This window comes from Bos indicus x Bos taurus, chromosome 13 (assembly GCF_003369695.1).
Source record: "Bos indicus x Bos taurus breed Angus x Brahman F1 hybrid chromosome 13, Bos_hybrid_MaternalHap_v2.0, whole genome shotgun sequence".
Classification (NCBI taxonomy): Eukaryota; Metazoa; Chordata; class Mammalia; order Artiodactyla; family Bovidae; genus Bos; species Bos indicus x Bos taurus.
Window position 1 is genome coordinate 17,795,383 of NC_040088.1, and position 19,478 is coordinate 17,814,860.

The 19,478-nt window shown below is 51.9% G+C and overlaps 1 protein-coding gene across 1 annotated transcript; it reads right to left on the bottom strand.

Annotated features, from left to right (window-relative positions):
• Positions 1 to 11,418: 11,418 nt before the first annotated feature.
• Positions 11,419 to 19,478, bottom strand: MYL9 (myosin light chain 9). The gene is made up of 4 exons (XM_027558624.1): positions 19,374 to 19,478; positions 16,180 to 16,389; positions 13,169 to 13,330; positions 11,419 to 12,221 (listed from the first exon to the last, which is right to left on the bottom strand). The coding sequence occupies exons 2-4, from the start codon at positions 16,361 to 16,363 to the stop codon at positions 12,049 to 12,051; spliced, it is 519 nt and encodes a 172-aa protein (XP_027414425.1). The 5' UTR covers positions 16,364 to 16,389; positions 19,374 to 19,478; the 3' UTR covers positions 11,419 to 12,048.

Below are 19,478 nucleotides of genomic sequence, written 5' to 3' on the forward strand. Positions count from 1 at the left end.
AGGTTGGAAATAAATTTTCTTTGGATATATATTTTTTTTTTGTGGAAGAATATATGTAAGATAAAACTTACCATTTTAACCATTTTCAGGTGTATGGTTCCGTGGTATTAAGTACGTTGACACTGTTGTATGGCCATCACCACCATCCATCTCCAGGACTCCATCTTCTCAAACTGAAACTCTGCACCCATTGAATAGTAACTCCCTATTCCATTTTCCCCAGCCCCCGGCAGCCACCATTTTACTTTTTGTATCCATAAATTTGATTACTCGGATTCCTCATAAAAGTGGAATCATACAGTCTTTGTCCTTTTGGGTCTGGCTTATTTCACCTAGCGCAGTGTCCTCAAGGCTCATCCATGCTGGAGCGTGTGTCCGAGTGGCCTTCGTTTTTCAGGGCTGCATGGTATTTTGCTATGTGTGTATGCCTTGTTTTGGCTTATCCATTCAGCCGTCCCTGGGTGCTTGGGCTGTTTCCGCCTTTCGGTTATTGTGAATAGTCCTGCTACAGACATGGGTGTGCAGAAATCTGTTGAGTTCCTGTTTTCAATCCTTTTGGGTATATACCCAGAAGTTTCATCAGGTTTTGAAGGCATCACTCTGTCGTCTCTCAGCTTTCAGTATTGCAGTTGGGAAATCCCAAGTCATTCTGAATACTGATACTTTGCGTGTGACCTACTTTTGCTTCTCTAGAAATTTCTAGAATGTCCTCTCATCCCTAGCGAACTGGGATTTCTTGATTATATGCCCTGATGTGAGTCTATTTTTGTTTTTTTCCTGTTGTGCTGAGAGTTCTGGGAGTCAAGTGGGGGATGAAAACTGGGGGAGGGGGTGGACTTGGGGGGTGGGTGGGTCTCACCATGTAGTATTATGAGCTCCGTGTCTCACTGGCAGTGTTCCCAGCGCTGAGTAGAGGAAGAAGGCTGAGGATCTGGACATCTTCAACAGTTAGTAAATGAAGTTTCGTATAATACCTCTTGTTGGTATCTTCTCAGTCTCCTGTGTCTAGTAGCTACCTGTCCAGGGACCTTCTTCCACATTCCAGAATAATTCTGACGTGCCTAAAAATAAATTTCTGATCTGCCAGGATCTGGGTTGCAGCCATGGTGGGCAGGGAGTAATATAGGGAAGGGATCTAAGAGTCTACTATTTGATATATTTAAGCTGCTCTTTGGAGAAGGAAATGGCAACCCACTCCAGTATTCTTGCCTGGAGAATGCTATGGACAGAGGGACCTCATGGGCTGTAGTCCATGGGGTAACAAAGGGTCGGACATGACTGATCAACTACACAGCAAGCTGCTTTTTAAGCCTTCTTCTGCGAATTTTTCCTCCTGTAGCAGCCCTCTCTCCCAGCCTCACCTTTATGCCCCCTTCTAGAGATGCCACTAACTTCTGAGTCTTTTGGGGGATTCTGTGGTATAAATTAGGTTAATTTTCACCTTTTCTTACTGCCTGCTTGGTTTTGCCACCTGATAATACTTGCCCATTTACTTTCTACCCCAACAACTGTGTCGTGTGGTCCCTCTCCCATGCTCCTCTTTCTTGTAGGGTTATGCTGTTGTTTTTGGTTTCTTTTTCGCCACACAGCTTGTGGAATCTCAGTCCTTGACCAGGGATTGAGCCCATGCCTTCGGCAGCGGAAGTGCAGAGTTTAACCACTGGACCACCAGGGAACTCCTGGTTTCTTCATTTTGAAAGCAGAGTTTCCAATAGAGAGTCTAGTGGCATACCTGTGATAAATCCACCCTCTTCAAATAATTTTTTCCCAAACGTCTCCCCAGTGATCCCAACGCCCTGTGTTGACTAGTCTACCTTTCTGCCTCTGGGTTGAGATGCTGCCTTTGTCTTGCACAAATGCACCCATTTGTCTGTGGATCCTATTCCGGAGCTTTTTCTTCCGTTTCAGCAGATCTTTTAATTTATTTTTTAAACTTGAAAGTAGTAGAGTTTTTGTGGGATGGAAAAAGAGTTCTTTGAGTTATTTATTTTATTTTCCAAAGGCATTGTCATTTTTTTTTCTTGGCCACACCATGAGCATTTGGGATCTTAGTTCCCTGACTAGGGATCGAACCTGCACCCCCTTCAGTGGAAGCATGGAGTCCTAACTACTGGACTGCCAAGGAAGGCCCTCAACAGACCTTTATTTGCATATTCTACATGTCAGGCTCTGATCTAGGCACTGGAGGTAAAAGCAGTGTGTAAAGTAAAGCCTCTGCCTCCTGGAGATTACATTCTAGTGAAGGGAGATAGGAAATAAATAATGTCAAAGAGTGAGAAGTACTAGGACAAAAAATAGAAAGTAAGAGAGTAAGAGGTTGAGCTACTGTAGATACCAACAGAGAAGTGATGATGAGTGGAGTCTTTAATAAAGTGGAAACTCCAGCCACGCTTGGATCTGTAGAGAGGGGGATGTTGTGGGCAGAGGAAATACCCAGAGCAAAGACCCTGAGACAGAAATGAGCTGGACGAGTTGGAAGAATAACAAGACCAGCGTGGCTGGAGCCCTGCAGGCAAAGGGGAAAGTGGTACCTCAGCCTAGATTTTGCAGGGCCTGCTAGACCATGGCAAAAAGTGTGTATTTTCCCCCCACACCCAATGAGGGTTGAGAACAGAAGAAGGGAGATGTGCACATCATTACGTGTTAAAACGAGGCTGTGGTGGTGTGTAGAGAACAGACTATGGAAGGGGCAGGAGTGGCAAGCAACACTTGGGCTGTTGTCAGCCAGAGAGAGTGGTGACCTGGACTAACTAGGTGTGGTGGACAAGGTGAGAAGCTGTTGCTTCTGGAATATATTTGGAAGGTAGAGGCAGCCGAACAGATGGGCTGAAGGACTGATGTGGATGGAAAGGAAAAGAGTGACCTGATCAACTAGAGGAGTGGCAGTGATTAATGGAGCTTGACCAGGTACTTGACACAAATCCTTTCGTTTAGTTTTTATAACCGTTTGAGAAAAATGATGTCTTTTTGAAAAGTAGAGGAAATGGAGGCACAGGTAACCTGCCTGTGACAACACTCTGGTCATTGGAAGAGATAGGATTTTATTTCTGTAAGGTCAGTAGTAAAGTACCCTTCTCTTTCTGATTCTAGTAATTTTGTGACTTTTCCTTTTTCGTCTTGGTCAGCTTAGCTGAGGGTTTGTCAATTTTTACAGTCTTTTCAAAGAACCTACTTTCAGTTTTGTTAATTTTCTCTAATGTTTTTCTAGTCTTTTTCATTAATTTCTGCTCTAGCCTTTATTTCTTTTCTCCTGTTTGATTTAGGTTCCATTTTCTCCTCTTTCCCTCTTTTCCAGTGTCTTAAGATAGACGGTTAGGTTATTGATTTGAAATCTTTCTTCTTTTTTTGGCCATGATGTACCATTTGCAGGATCTTAGTTCCCCAACCAGGGATGGAACCCTCACCTTCAGCAGTGAAAGCCTGGATCAGCTTCCCATATAGGAAATGGGAATAGCAGCACTATCTCCTCCAAAGGCTACTATGAGAGATAAAATAATGAAATGCTTATGTCATGCTCTGCATAATGCTTGGCAAATAGGGAAAGTAACACACACACAAATCTTCCTTTTGTTACATTATATGACTTCTTACAATTTTGTTCTTATTTGTTTGCTTATTTATTTATTCGGCTGCCTCGGGCCTTAGTTGTAGCACCCAGGATCTTCACTGCATCACGTGGGATCTTTCCTTGTGGCGCACGGACTCGTTAGTTGCAGCGTTTGAGTTGAGTTGCCCGGCTGCAGGTGGAGTCTTAGTCCCCAACCAGGGATTGAACCTGTGTCTCCTGCATTGCAGGGTGGATTCTTAACCACTGCATCACCAAGGAAGTCCCGACTTCTTACAATTTTCTAATCTGTATTTCACAAATCATTGTGTGTGTCTGTGTTTCATATGGAAAAGACTGTAGTAAATCAGTAGCAAGATCAGATCAGATCAGATCAGTCGCTCAGTCGTATCCAACTCTTTCGGCCCGTACCTATTTTTTGCATGGGATAGCAAGAAGCATCGGGAGAAGGCAATGGCACCCCGCTCCGGTACTCTTGCCTGGAGAGTCCCATGGATGGAGGAGCCTGGTGGGCTGCAGTCCATGGGGTCACTAAGAGACACGACTGAGTGACTTCACTTTCATTTTTCACTTTCCTGCATTGGAGAAGGAAATGGCAACCCACTCCAGTGTTCTTGCCTGGAGAATTCCAGGGTGGGGAGCCTAGTGGGCTGACGTCTATGGGGTCACTCAGAGTTGGACACGACTGAAGTGACTTAGCAGCAGCAGCAGCAGCAGCAAGCAGCAAGAAGCATCACAGAGCAATCTGTCATTTTTGGGAGGAAGCCAAGTATGTGTCCACGCAAAAGCTTGTAGATGAATCTTCATCGCAGCCTTATTCATAGTAGCCTCAAATTGTAAGCAACCCAAATATTTATCAGCTGGTGAAAGACTAAATAAATTGTGTCATAGAAGGAAATGGCAACCCACTCCAGTGTTCTTGCCTGGAGAATCCCAGGGATAGGGGAGCCTGGTGGGCTGCCGTCTATGGGGTCGCACAGAGTCGGACACGACTGAAGCGACTTAGCAGCAGCAGCATAGATCCTTACAGTGGAGTACTACTCAGCATTGAAAAGGAACTGCAGGGACATGCAGTAACATAAAGGAATCTCAAATATATGCCACATGAAAGGAGCCAGTATTGTATGGCCTATTCATTTAAAATTCTAGAAAAGGAAAGAAATCTATAAAAAAGTGGATTAATGGTTGCGTGAACTAAGAGGGCTCAGCCAAAAAGGGGAATGAGCAAACATTTGCCAAAATTAACTTCATTTTTGCACTTAAAATGGGTAAGTTTTATTTAAAACAAAAACAGGACTTCCTTGGTGGTCCAGTGATGGAGAATCTGCCTGCCAATGCAGGGGACATGGGTTTGATCCCTGGTCCTGAAAGATTCCACATGCCACAGAGCAGCTAAGCCTGTGCACAGCAACTAGAGAATAGTCCTTGCTTGCCCCAACTAGAGAAAGCCCTCATGAAGCAATGATGACTTAGTGCAGCCAAAAATAAATAATTTAAAAATAAAGACGAAAAACTGTGGGACACAGACAAAGCAATAGTAAAGAGAAACGTGCAACAACAATAAATGGTTAAATTTAATCATACATTAAATTTAGTTGATCAGTAGCTTACATATACAGTGAAACTATGTTCTTTTTTCACTGGGTTGTAAATTCACTTTCTCATCATCCCAGTTGGGGACATTTTACAGCTCAGCATCTGGGTAAACAAAATCCTTCAAGGCCCAAGTACTCAGTGGTAAAGAACCCACCTCCCCGTGCAGGAGATGCAGGTTTGATCCCTGGGTTGAGAGGATCCCCTGGAGAAGGCAATGGCAACCCACTCCAGTATTCTTCCCGGGAAGATCCCATGGACAGACGAGCCTAGCGGGCTACAATTCACGGGGACGCAAAGAATTGGACAGGACTTGGCGACTAAACAACAACCTCGTGGCTCACAGTTTCCCTTTAGTGGCAGCGGATTCCTTTTCTTTCTTTGTTTTTGGCTTCGCTGGGTCTTCGTTGCCGCACACAGGCTTCTCTAGTTGCAGTGAGCGGGTCTGCTCTTTGAGGGGCTGGCTTCTCATTGCGGTGGCTTCTCCCGCTGCAGAGCACGAGCTTTAGGGTGTGTGAGCTTCAGCAGTTGTGGGGCACGGGCTTAGCCGCCCTGCAGCATGTGGGATCTTGCCGGATCAGATACAGAGTCCCTGTCCCCTTCGTTGTCAGATGGACTCTTTACCCCTGGATCACCAGGGGAGTCCCATGAATTCCTTTCTTAAGGGAGAATTTATATCTGACATATTTCTTTCTCAAAAATGAGATGTGCTTATGTGTTGTGTCTGTAAGGCTCTGTCCTGAAACATTCCAGAGGAAGAACGTGCTGGAGGGTTTTGCCCAGGGCAGTGACATGGTCCCTTGTATTGATACAACTGGAAACTGCCCTGTGGATGGAGGAGAGGCGCGTTTGGGGAGAATCAGAAAGGCTGGTTAAGAGGCTCAGTGTGGTTCATGGATCTGTATGCTTCAATCTATGCATTTTTCTATATATATGTTTTGTGCTTGCGTGCAAAGTCGCTTCAGTCGTGTCCAACTCTGTGCGACCCTATGGAATGCAGCTCACCAGGCCCCCTTGTCCATGGGATTCTCCAGGCAAGAATACTGGAGAGGGTTGCCATTCCCTTCTCCAGGGGATCTTCCCCACCCAGGGATCGAACCTGTGTCTTACATCTCCTACATTGGCAGGTGGGTTCTTTACCACTAGCGCCACCTGGGAAGCCCCATGTATACGTTACACTTCGTTTCTTAAAACATGAGAACAAAGAAATGCCTCAGTAGTCCACGTGAAGTCCCGCGGTCAGAGGAAGAGGCTTCAGGTCAGGCTGACAGTGGGGCCAGCCTGGGGACTTGCATGGGATTCTGGTTGCAGAACTGACGGGGTTTGAGGGGAGTTTGGAAAACGGAGAGGAGGCACTGGGGGAGGAACGGGAGGCCAGGAGAGGAAGGAAGCCAAGTCACACCGAAGCACTGAAGAGCGTTTCTGCGTGGGGCTCAGGGGTTCTGACTCACTGTGTAGCTCTGGGATTCTGCCGGGATGGGGAGTCAAGAAGAGACCTAGACCCCATCCTCAAGTGTCATGGTTCAGTGGGGAAAGGCGACAGCCCTCGTGGACCAGCGGGGGACGGCGTGGAGGGCCTTTGGGGGAGGAAATAGACATCGCTTCATGACCCCTCCATCGTACACTCTCCTTACCTGTTCGCCTCCCAGATCTGAGGGTGGGGATTAATAACGAAGTGACTGAGCTCTCACTCGTCTGGGTGTGATGTAAATTCTAGTTCTGAAGTTCCCTAGCTGTGTGACCTTGAACAGGTTGCTTAACCTTTTTGAGTCTCTATTTCCTCACTTGCAAAATGAGGATAATATCCTATTTGCTCACATAGGATTTTCGTCTCCTCTTCCCCTTCCTAAAAAAAATGCATTTACAGTTTCCCTGCTGCCTTGCAATATGTCTGTATAGTCGATGGACAGAAATGGTACTAAGGGTGGTTCTTGGGTACCTGGGTGAAGAATTCTTTTATTTCAGCATCTGAGGGCTCCATGGACCCGGGGCCACCAGTCGCTTGCGCATCGTAGAACAGAAGCAACTCTGAGGAGGCAACAGGCAGTGGAGGAAAGCAGAGAGGCTGGGAATGGAACTCTCTGGGTGACCTTGGGTGACCCCTAGTGGGAAAGTATAGCAACACACAGCATGGCTGCAAGGATGCGTTTTGCACCTTTCTAACAGATTTTGCTGATAATATATGCTTTTGCTGCAGGTACCAGGTAGAATGCATTGTAGCTTGCTTTTTATTCACTTGGATGCAGCCCTGATGTCCTCATTTACGCCATTGTATGTATGGAAGGGGGTTTCCTTTACTGGCAAATCTGGTAAATCTTGTTATTTATGTCACTGTTTTCCTTAGCTTTTACGGTTGTTGTTCTTTCCAGAGCTTATGAATTCCTACTAGAATCCTCTGAAATATATTTACGTAACAAAGGTGTTTTCTATAAAAGGACTTTAAAATCACATTCAACGCATATATTTTAAGATTCATTTATGGTGTTTTTAAGATTCATTTTATGATATTTTAAGATTCGTTTTATGCAATAACTTAAAAGTAGCACTTTATGTACCAGGCACTGTTCTATGTATAACTGTAAATTTATTTAATCCTTATAACGACTCTATGAGGTGCATATAATTATCCTCATTTTTCTTTTGTCCGTGGTGCAAGGTATGCGGGATCTTAGTTTCTCAACCAGGAATGGAACCCATGCCTGCTGCATTGGGAGCTCAGTCTTAGCCACTAGACCGCCAAGGAAGTCCCTGTTATCCCCATTTTATAGTAGAGAAACTGAGCCTTAGAGAGGATAGATAACATGCTCAAATTCATGCCGTTAATAAATGGCAGAACCAGGACTGCAACCTAATTTTGTTCTCTTAATTATTCCATTATATTACCTATGACCTCAAAATTATTTCTCCAAAGCTTTCCATGTAAAATTGGGGTGCATCTTTTGTATCTTATAAGCCAATAAATACAGTAATAATAGGTTAACCAACTTAACCTCTAGTCTGAGTCTTGGTTCTTCTTCACAGTGACCTTGGATCCCCTAGACCTCATCTATGAAACGGGGGTGGGCATGTGAAGAATTATATGAATTTTTTAAAATTAAAACAATTGGGGCCGTGCCGGGCCTTCGTTGCTGCATGTAGGCTTTCTCTCCTTGCGGCGAGTGGGCGCTACTCTTCATTGCCGTGTGCTGGCTTCTCATTGTGGTGGCTTCTCTTGTTGCAGGGCATGGGCTCTACGCTCGAAAGCTCTAGAATGTAGGCTCAGTAGTTGTGCTCAGGCTTAGTTGCCTTCGGCATGTGGAATCTTTCCAAACCAGGGATCAAACCCGTGTCCCTTGCATTGGCAAGTTTCTTAACCAGTGGATTGCCAGGGAAGTTCCCTGATGCTGGTTTTAAAATCTCACGCACATTTAAAAATCACATTTACGTTATTAGGTGCTAGCACTCGTTCTGTGTCTCCTTTCCCCACCCCACACATTGCTTTGTCCTCCCCACAACCAGGGACGCTTTTAATATCTGTCTGTGTGGATGCAGGAACATTGACTCATTGCATCGGAATGCTGCATGGTATTCCACAGCATGCATCTCTCACATTTCTCATTCCTTCTTGTGACAGGTATGGGGCCTCTCGGGGTCTCTCCAAGGCCCTGCTGCCATCTCTGCAGGGGCAGTGGACATGGTGTCCTGCCCCTCTGGGCTTGCCCCCAGTTTTTCTGGGAGATGTCTGTAGCTGTGGAGTTTCTGAGCCAGAGGGGCTTCACTTGTTCACAAATGCTGGCAAATGCTGTCCTGCGTGGGGGACCAGTCTGTCCCCTATCAGCCAGCGTATGGGGATTCCCCCTCCTCTCCATCTTTGCCAGTGTTTGGTACTATCTGTGTCTCTGATTGGCAGTCTGACGAGTATGAGGTGGTCTCTTGTTTTTGCTTTCTGAACACCAGTGAGGTTGATAGATTTTTCTTGTTGGTTGAAATTCCCCTTTTGTGAGTCTCCTGTTTATACACTTTTCTTATTTGTCTATTAGATTCTACAACTTTTTCTTTTAGATATTAATTCCTTGTTTCATTTTAATACAGTAAAAATTCACCATTTCTAAAAAATGGGTTTTACTAACACAACATTGTAAATCAACTGTAGTCCGGTATAAAACAAAAAATTTTTTTTAATTAAAAAATGAGTTTTAGGGAATTCCTTGGCATTCCAGTGATCAGGCCTCTGCTTTCACTGGCCGAGGACATGGGTCGGGGAACTGAGATGCAGCCAATAAAATAAAGCATGTTTATTAAGTGTTTGTATTTCTTCTGAGATTTTTTTTTTTTTCATATTATTTGCCCATTTTTTTCCTACTGACATGGCTTTTTTTTTTTTTTTGGCTTGTAGGGATCTTAGTTCCCTGATGAGGGATTGAACCCTGGTCCTGGTAGTGAAAGTGCCTGAGAGTCCTAACCATTGGACCACCAGGAAATTCCCTTTTTCTTATTGAATGATTGAAGTTCTTTTTATAGGATAGTGTCATTAACTTAAAAAAAATTAGTTGTGTTACAAATATTTTCTCCCCATCTGTCCTCGGTTTTAACTTTGCTCAGTTTCTCTGGCCTTACGGAAACATTCCATCTTCATCATTTAAGTCCACTGGTCTTTGTGTGCACACGCGCGCATGTGTCTCTTCTGAGTTTTGTGCCAGACATCGCAACTTTAGGGGTCCTTCGCTAAGAAATAAAACAGCTGCTGCTGCTTTTCTGAGGCTGCTGTGAGATGGTAATAAATTAATGAGTGAAAACCGCCTTCCTCTTGGGTCCTACGTCTGTGCCACATGCATTCCTGTTCCTGGACTTTTGTTCAGATTGTCTCCATTCCTTGCAGTACCCTCTTCCTTAGCGCTTTCTGCAGCTTCCTCCTGGTCCTGCCCGTCGACACACAGAACACTTCCCTCTTCCCATCACCTGGGTTCCTTCAGCCCACGCCAGCTCTGAAACCGGTGAGGCCGCACCGGCTCCATCCTGCCACCCCTGGGTGTGAATCTTTCTCTCTGGGGTGGAGGGGGAGGAGGCTTGTGACACCACTGGGGGTTGAGACCAAGGAGGTTTGTTCCTGACCCCATGTCCCTGCCTTCTTCAGGAAGGCCTTTGGTACCACTGTGGCTCCACCGAGAGACCTGGACCCTGGTGTCCGGCATGCATGGCCAGTGCTCTGGGAGTCCCGGGAATTGGTCCCAGTGAGTGGGTAGCCAAGCTCAGTGTCAGGTTGGGATGAGGGTTGCTCAGGGCCCACAGCCTGGGGTCAGTCAAGGGTATGGTGTGGTTGGGACTGAGTCTGGGGAGCATTTGGACCCGTTTGGAACTCGTTTGGGGCTGGCTCAATCTAAAGTTGACCTCAGGGATTTGTGGGGCTCAGTTTGGAGGCAAGAGAAGGGCTTTCGTGGCTTTCTTCTGGAAGGGGCTGGGTGCCTACGTTGGGGCAGTGGCCTGGAGGAGGTTCGGCTTCCTCGGCCAGTGCAGGGTCCCCTTAGTGCTCGGCGCTCCTTTGGCTCTGATCTCACACCTTTAGGGAAGGCAGCAGCACCTGCTCCCTGCTGGCTGCAGATGGGATGTGTCCAGTCCTGGCCTGAACCCCATGGAAGGTCCAGAGGCCAGGGACCAGCTCTCCCTCTGCCCCAGACCCACCGGGTGACCTCAGGTGGTCCCTGTCCCTGTTGACTTTGTTCAACCAGTATGTCCCTTCCCCTTAGGCTCCAGGAACCGTCCTCAGTGTCCCCACTGTCAGCTGTAACAGGGATCCCAGTCCTGCCAGTCTCTTGCACGTGTGGGATGTGAAAAGCTGTGGCTTGCTGTGCTGCTGGTCACGTGGCAGAACCGACCCTCCAGCGGTGGAGGGTGCAGCCAGACACCTGGTATCTGCCCGCAGGGAATCTATTCTTTCTCATCTCCATCCCCGAATGAAGGGGATGTACCGTCCTCACAGCTCCCAAAGTCTCCCTGCTCTTCTAGGACCACCTGGCTTCCCAGGAGCATTGAGGGGACCCTGGAGACCAGGCTCTAGTCCTGAAGGCTGTGACCTTGACCCCTGCCCTCTCAGAGCCTCAGAACCCCCACTGGGGTTTGCTGTGGTGGGTACTGCCCCCTCTGCTCGCTCCCTCCCAGGAGAGGTTCTCCCCTCAGGATCTGCCTGCTCCTGCTGCTGGTCTGGTCTCAGCTGAGCCTTCCCTGGGCTTGTAGTTGGGGTGGAGGGAAGGACAGGGCAGCCACTGGGGAAGGAGAGGGTGGGAGGTGTTTGGGGCCTCAGGGCACCTTTATTTCACCCCAGCCACAGACATACACACCCAAAGCAGTGCTCAACCTTCTATTAGAGGCTCTGCCTCCCCAAGATGAACGTCCGCCCTCTTGCATCTTCCAGAGCACACTCCCGGGGGGGGGGGGGGGGGGGGTGCGGTGTCGGGGAGGGGAGTGGCACCCTGTCCTCTGAGAGGGGACCTCGGTGAGATTCGTGTTTGTGGCAGTGGCTGGGGAAGGGCTTGCAGCGGGGGTGCAAGTGGAGTGGTGTCCCAGACCAGGACACAGCGCCCTTCCTGTGGGGGCACCCGGAAGCGGGCAGGCAACAGCCGAGGCTGGGGCTCTCCTAGGGGCCTCCCCTCGGGGCCTCCCGGTCCAGCCCCCTGGCCCAGCTCCCGAGAAGATGGGGTTTCCTTGGAGGGTCACCGGCCTCCCGCTGGCTCTGCCCCTGGCCTGGTGCTGTGCTTTCTCAGCCCGTTTCCTTCACTCGGAGCTGGGCCCCCGGCCCCTCAGGGGGAGAGTCCTCTGAGAGGGGGCTCTGGGCTCATGGGCATGGAGCTGGTGCATACGGTATATGTGGGAGCAGGTGGCTGGGACAGGGGCCGGGCAGGGGGCGCTGGGATGGCCTAGTCATCCTTGTCCTTGGCGCCGTGTTTGAGGATGCGGGTGAACTCCACATAGTTGAAGTTGCCTTTCTTATCAATGGGCGCCTCTCGGTACATCTCGTCCACCTCCTCGTCTGTGAAGCGGTCACCCATGGTGGTGAGCAGCTCCCGAAGGTGGTCCTCATGGATGAAACCTGGGGAGGGGGGGTGGAGGGGGCGCAGGGCCAGGGCCTTGAGACACACCTCACACCCCCTGCCCGGGGCACCCCCCAGGACTCGCAGACCTTGTAGCTGGAGGGTGGGGGGGCAGCCAGGAAAAGACACAGCCCTGGTGTCTGTTCGGTTCGAGGTCACCAGGGCCCAGCGGGAACAGTTCTGCAGTGAGGCTGTCTGCGAGGTGTTTCTGTGGGGGTGCGGATGGGGGCCCTGGGGCTGTGAGGGTTGGAGTGGCCCTGCCTGGGGCTGTGGGGGTGCTGATGGTGCTGCTTGAAGAACCTGGGCCCCAGAGCTCCACTGCCTGCGTCTGAATGCTGATCTCCTCTTCTTTCTAGCTGTGTGACCTTGGGCAAGTTACTTAACCTTTCTTTGCCTGTTTGATCTGGAAAATGGGGAGGAAAATATGCCAGCCTACTTAGGGAGCTGTGACACAGTCAGGAAAAGGCTCTGAACGTGCTTAGGCCTGTGGTGCACCTCTAGGCCCTGAGAAACCACCAAAGCGGTGTCCCGCAGGCCTGTCCCTGGGAGAGACCCGCAGTGGCTGAGAAGCCCTTTGGAGAACCTGAGGGTGAGGGGCGCTGGTTTCTGTAACCTGTTGGCCCACGGGCCTGAGATGGTTTGGTTTCTGGAAGGGTCAAAAGCAGAGGCCAGTGCATTAAGACAACAGGAGATCTAAGAAGTGGGAAGGCGTGCGGGATGTGGGCTGTTTCAGTTTAGCCTTTGAGGGGGGACAAAACGAGGAGGCAGCCTTTATTATTCTGGTGGCAGAAACAGGTGGACAGATGATCTCTGTCCTGGCCTTTGGGGGCAGAGGGGAGCCCTGAGGTGCCAGAGCAGCCAGGTGCCACTTGCATACACGGGGTGCCCGGGCGAGGTGCACGGCCCCAGCCCCATCCAGGCCTCTGTCCCGAGGCTGCGGACTGACCTGAGGCCTCCTCGTCGAAGCAGGCGAAGGCGTTACGGATCACGTCCTCAGGGTCTGTGCCGTTCAGCTTCTCCCCAAACATGGTGAGGAACATGGTGAAGTTGATGGGCCCTGGGGCCTCACTCATCATGCCCTCCAGGTACTCGTCCGTGGGGTTCTTCCCTGTGGGGAAGGGCCATCCGTGCCTGCTCTCACCTCCCGTCCCCTCCCTACATAGCCCCATGGACAAGAGACAGTAAATTTAGTAAACTATTGAAAAGTGTGAAAAGGTAGTCACTCAGTCGTGTCCGACTCTGCGACCTCACGGACTGTAGCCCACCTGGCTTCTCTGTCCATGGAATTATCCAGGCAAGAATACTGGGGTGAATAGCCATGCCCTCCTCCAGAGGATCTTCCCCACCCAGATATCGAACCCTGCATTACAGGTACTATCTCAGCCACCAGGGAAGCTCTAGTGTTAGTAAACTAGAGCAGACTAGTTAACTTAGTCAGAGAAGGCACTGGCGACCCACTCCAGTACTCTTGCCTGGAAAATCCCACGGACGGAGGAGCCTGGTAGGCGGCAGTCCATGGGGTCGCTAAGAATCGGACATGACTGAGCGACTTCACTTTCCCTTTTCACTTTCATGCATTGGAGAAGGAAATGGTAGCCCACTCCAGTGTTCTTGCCTGGAGAATCCCAGGGACCGAGGAGCCTGGTGGGCTGCCGTCTATGGGGTCGCACGGAGTCGGACACGACTGAAGCGACTTACCAGCAGCAGCAGCAGTTAACTTGGTAAACTGTAAAGCCTCTCTCTGGGACCGCTGGCTCGGACTGCCCTGCCCCACTGATAATCACCACCCACTCCCCTGGCGGCCTCGACCATTTCCACCTTGGGTCTGGGGTCTGGATATTGCTGTGGGTCACGCTGTCTGAGGTATAAGAGCCCCCTTCTGCTGACTGCTCCCTGCCTTTGGCACTCTGTGTGCCTTATGGCTTTAAGTGTCACCACCTCGGCCTTCTTACCCCTTCACCAATGTGGGACTTGAGGCTTCACCTCAGAGGTGAGGTGACTTGTCCTCTGTCACACCGCGAGTGAGGAATGGAGCCAGCATGTGAAGCCAGGCAGCCAGACCCCAGGCCCTAGGCACAGTTTTGACAGTAGGTAAACCAGTGAGCTTTGGTGCCACACAGGCTAAGGTCTGAATCCCAGCTCTGTGCCTGCTTCCCCAGTCCCTGAGGAGAACTGCGAAGATGAGGACGGCAACAGCTGTAAAATGCACAGAACAGTGACTGGCACAGCCCTATGGACTCTGATCAGCTGCTGGGTTCAAATCCCAGCTCTGCCACTTTGTAGCTGTGTGACCTTGGGCAGATTACTTAACCTCTCTGAGCCTGTTTCCTCATTTATAAAATGAGAATGATAATCACGCCTGCCTTTGAGATTTAGGATCATACCTGCAGAGCTGCCGCTTGTTATTACTGTTCTATTGTTTGCTGCTCTTGTTTTTACCGTCTGAGCCACCAGGGAAGCTATTCTTTGCTGCTCTTGTTTTTAAACCTGAGAGGATGGTTCTGATTCTTGTTTTCAGCTGTGCCACGTGACCCACAAAATCTTAGTTCCCCTACCAAGGATCAAACTCACACTCCTTGCAGGGGAAGTACGGAGTCCTAACCACTGGACTGCCAGGGAACTCCCAGAGGGTGATGTTCTTAACCAGAGACCCTGACTGATCTGTGGACCCACCGACTTGAGCTGCAAACAGCAGTGGGGGTTTTTCTGGGTAAATATCCAGTCTAGTCTCTGGGGTTGAGAGCCCAGGTGTGTGTGCTCAGTCACATCTGACTCTTTGTGATCCCATGGACTGTGGCCCACCAGGCTCCTCTGTCCATGGAGGTAAGAAAATACTGCAGTGGGTTGTCCTTTCCTACTCCAGGGGATCTTCCCGACTCAGGGACCGAACCTGCGTCTCCTGCATTGGCAGGTGGATTCCTGACCACTGGGCCACCTGGGAAGCCCGGCTTCTACCTCCTAAGTGGGAAGGAGTCTTTGTGTCCCTGTCTCCTCTGAGCCCTACACTCTGCTGTGTCCCCGTGGGATCTGAAGAGCTGTGACAGACACACAGCTCCTGTCCTGCCCAGGCCTCTTCCTTCCTGCCCCTGACTTCCCAGGGAGGAGCCTCCAGGTGAGTCTGGCCTGAAGCTGGGAGAGGTGTGGCGCTGAGGGTGGGGACAGTGTCTAGTGTCCGCTCTCCTGGTCCCGCTAGGTCGTTTGCCCCTCTCACCAGACCCCCTGGGATGCACCCACGGGCCACGGGCCTGAGTGGGGCTGCTCAGTGAGGGGCGGTGCCAGGGACTGACTCAGGCGTGACTGCCGTAGGCTGCCTCCTCTGCTACCTGAGACCACCCCCCAGCCGGTGTCTGACCCAGATACTTTCACCTGGATGAAAGGGGCGCCAGGAACTGGGGCTGAGGGGGGTTGTCTGTGGCCAGTGCACGGGGAGCCATGTGGAGGCAGACCACCTTGGTATCTGGGGGCCTGGCCTCTGGGCCTCAGTTTCCCCATCTGAGCAATGGTGCAAGGTGCTAGATTCCTGAGGCCTTTCAGCTCTGAGATTCTGAGTCTGGGGAAGTCACTGGAGTCCGCCTCTCAGAATCTTACACAGGTAGCCTCTGAGGGAGCAAGAAGGTGCCCTGGTCTCCACTCAAGGCCTCAGTTTCCCCATCTGTACAATGGAAAGTCTGCAGTTTTGTAGCTGCTGATCCTTTTCCTTCAGTGAAGTGGTACCAGGCAGTTGAAACCTCAGATCTGTCTGAGGCAGGCGTGGGCCTGTCTGGGTTCAAGTGCCGAACTGCTCAGTGCCTCAGTTTCCCTGTCTGTTAAATGGAGAAAGAGGTGGCAGCTCCTCTCCAGGGTGGGCACCTCAGTCGGTACACAGGAAGTGTTTCCTGAGGGATGAGCCGCCCCACCGCCTGCTCCAGCTGCAGCCCTCGTGGGCCCACTCGGCCCCCCAGCCCCGCCTCTGCTCACCCATTGAGGCCAGCATGTCATGCAGGTCCTCCTTGTCGATGAAGCCGTCCCGGTTCTGGTCGATCATGTTGAAGGCCTCCTTAAACTCCTGGATCTGGGACTGGTCAAACATCGCGAACACATTGGACGTGGCCCTCTGTGGCCGCTTCTTGGTGGTCTTGGCCTTGGCCCGTTTACTGGACATCTTGGCTGCAGGCGTGTGGGGCTTCCCTATAGGCAGAGGGTGCAGATGGGCAAGCCAGTGACCCTGGGCCAGAGAATCTTCTGGCCTACCCCCACCCCACTCGGCTGTGCCTGGCCTTCGTGCTCCTATAGGCTGGGGGCTCCTGCCACCCGGCTCATCACAGAAGCAGCCAGCGTTGGCCTTGTGATATGCTCTGAAACAACTTCCTCTACCTCTCTGAAGTGTTTCCTCATCTGGAATGGATAGGAGTGCCCAGCCAAAGGGATCCGTTGACTTGTGCCCGAAAAGCCCCTGGCATGGTGCCCGGCCCAGAGGAAGCTATTTCTGCTGTCATCGTGTGGGTAGACACTTAGGATTGGGTTCGGTGCCAACCACTTCCGTGCTTTATCTCCCTTAATCCTCAAGAGCATTCACACCATCCATCTCTCTCCCAGTGACAAGGTGGGCAGCCTTGGAGAGGCTCCGAGGCTCCCTGCCCCCAGCAGCAGGAAGGAGCCGGTAGGCGGCCCTGCATTCCTCACATTCCTCCTCCTCCTCTCCCTCCTCTGGAGGTTCTGGAAGGCCAGCACTCTGGGCAGCCTCCCTTCCCCCAACCTGTCCACATTTGACCAGCCCCTTAGGGTGGGGGACAGACCTGATTTGGGCCCTCTCTTTGTTCTCCCTCTTCAGTGCTTACAGAAGCATAGAGCTTCCCGGACTGAGCACCCCAGCTGCCCGTCACATTTGTTTAGGCCTGGCCTCCGAGCCTCCAGCCAGTCTCGCCCATTGCATGCGGACCCCAGTACTTCACCCTGAAGCCCTTGAGGGTTCCTGCCATCCCCCTCTCCCACCAGGCCTGGCACAGAAGGAGGCCCTCTGAGCCTCTCCTACCCTGCTCTCTGACTCGCCTTGCCATCCCTCTTGCCAGCTGTGATCCTGCCCAGCTGGACCTCTGGCTGCTCCCTGATACCCCCAGACTTTCCTTCTTGGTTCTCCCCCTGAAACACCCTTCCTTCTTGAGCCCAGTTCTTCAGACAGCCCTTGGGGAGCAGTTCCCCCACCCTGGCTTTGACAGCAAGCACTTAAAGGTGTCTCTCCATCACAGTCAGTCAGGGCTGGTATAAGCACCCTGAATTATACCTAAGTCCATGGTGGCAGTCACAGATGCTTGTTTAATGAATGACCTTGAAGGCAGCTGCAGCCAGTCTACTGATCCCACTTACAGATGGGGAAACGAGACGCAACGAGGGGCTCTTTCCCTGAACTCTTGTCATGGCTTCTGGGCAGTTTGGGGCCCCAGGACTGCTGCCCGCTCTTCCTCTATCCTGAGTCTCGTGGTTGAGGATCTGCAAGAAGCCTTAACTGCTCCTCGATCTGTCTTCCAGGCCTTTATCCCATGACTTTGTTCAAGCCATTCTGGATCTTTGGCCTTTGAGATCTTAAACCCTGAGCAGGGACGCTAGCCAGCCCCAGCCTTTCCCCACAGGCACAACTGCTTATAGACTGTCCCCCTGCACCCACACACCTGGCCCTCGGTGCTTCTTGTGTGGTTCAAGGTGGGTAGACAGAAGCCTTTCCCTTTTGGGCAAGGGTGGGGGTGGGACAGTGCCGTGGGCAGAGAGTGCCACCCTCTCCTGTATGAGTGCTTCGAGGAGCCCAGTTCTTCCCCGAGCTGGGTGTCCTCTGGAAACTTGAACTCACGACACCCACAGAAGGCCGCCGAGGAGAAGTCCACCATGCCCAGCAGAGACTGTCATGGTCCCCAGCGGTCACTGCCACCCCCATCTGTACAGTCCTAGGGCAGGTGTGGCAGGAGTGGCCAAGAGCTCACCCACTGCTCTGATCCTGGCTTGGCCGCCCTGTCTCCATGGCCGCCCCATCCCCACCCTCTTCTCTTGAGGGGCCATGACAGGGCTTGGAGCACTGAACTTCGCAGGGTGGGGAAAATGGGGTGCCCCCACTGTGCAATTAAAAGAACTGGTGTGCCCATAAGAGGGATAGAGTCCAACTGGAAGCCGGGACCCTGGGCTAGGCTTAGGTCTGGGGGTGGCAAATGGCCTTTCTTGGTGGGCCAATGGTAGTTGAGGGGCAGTGTTGTGACCAGAAGCAATTTGTAGGCTTGATTGAGGAACTGGGGTCAGAGCCAGGCTGAGCTCTTAAGACCTGGAGCCATCACCGCCTCCTCCTGGGGGTCCTAGACACCAGGGATCAGATATAACTGGTCCTTGGCCTGCTACAGCTAGGTGCCACCTCCCCACTTCTGACCCCGGAAACCCTGGTAACAGCAAAGACACGGCCTGTGTCCCCCATTACCTCAGGGTCTCAATGGCTGGCAGTGCCAGCTGCCTTGTTGGTAAACTCGCCTCCCCTGAGGGGGAGTTATCTGACTTTTTCCTGAAGTAGCCAGAGCAGCTGCAGGGCTGGGAAGGAGTGGGGACCACTTCCTGCAGCCCAGGGCCTAATCAGGCCAGGGGGTACAGGGGATGAGCCCTACAGCCCTTGGCCAAGCTTCCCCACCCAGCGGGCCTAGGGGGGCAGCGGGCTCAGAGCAGGGAAGCCCCGGAGATGGCATTCAGCGTTGGTGTGATGGCGGAGACAAGTTACCCCAGTCTCCATCCTTCTTTCCTGCCTCAGGAGATAGGGGAGGGGTCAGGGACGCTCCGCGGGAGCCTGGCAGGGCTGTTTCCCGTCTGTGACACAGATGCGTCCTCTAGAGCAGCGACCCCAGGCCCCTCGCGTCCTCCGGGACACCTCGAGTTCTGGGCTCGACATCTCTAACTTCACAGCGAGGGGGCAGGGCCTGGACAGCCTTCCCTTGCTGCAGGCCCACTGGTTCCCAGAGCCTGTCCAGTCTCCCCGCTGCCCAGCCGCCGCCCGAATCCCCGTAGGACGGAGCAACCTCGCAGCCCCAGCCCCACGATCTGTCCCTGCCCAGAGACCCTGCGAACCCCGCTTCCGCCTCGCGTCCCCATGTCCCAGCCGCGGCCGTCACACCGCCCACACCAGACCCCCCGGGCCGCGGGGCTCCCACCTGGTGCGGAGAAGGTGCTGGCGCGGTGCGCGGAGCGGCTGCGGAGCCGGGACCGGCGGGCCGTCGGTGGGGTCTGGGCCCGAGGGTGGGGGCGCGGGGCGGGGC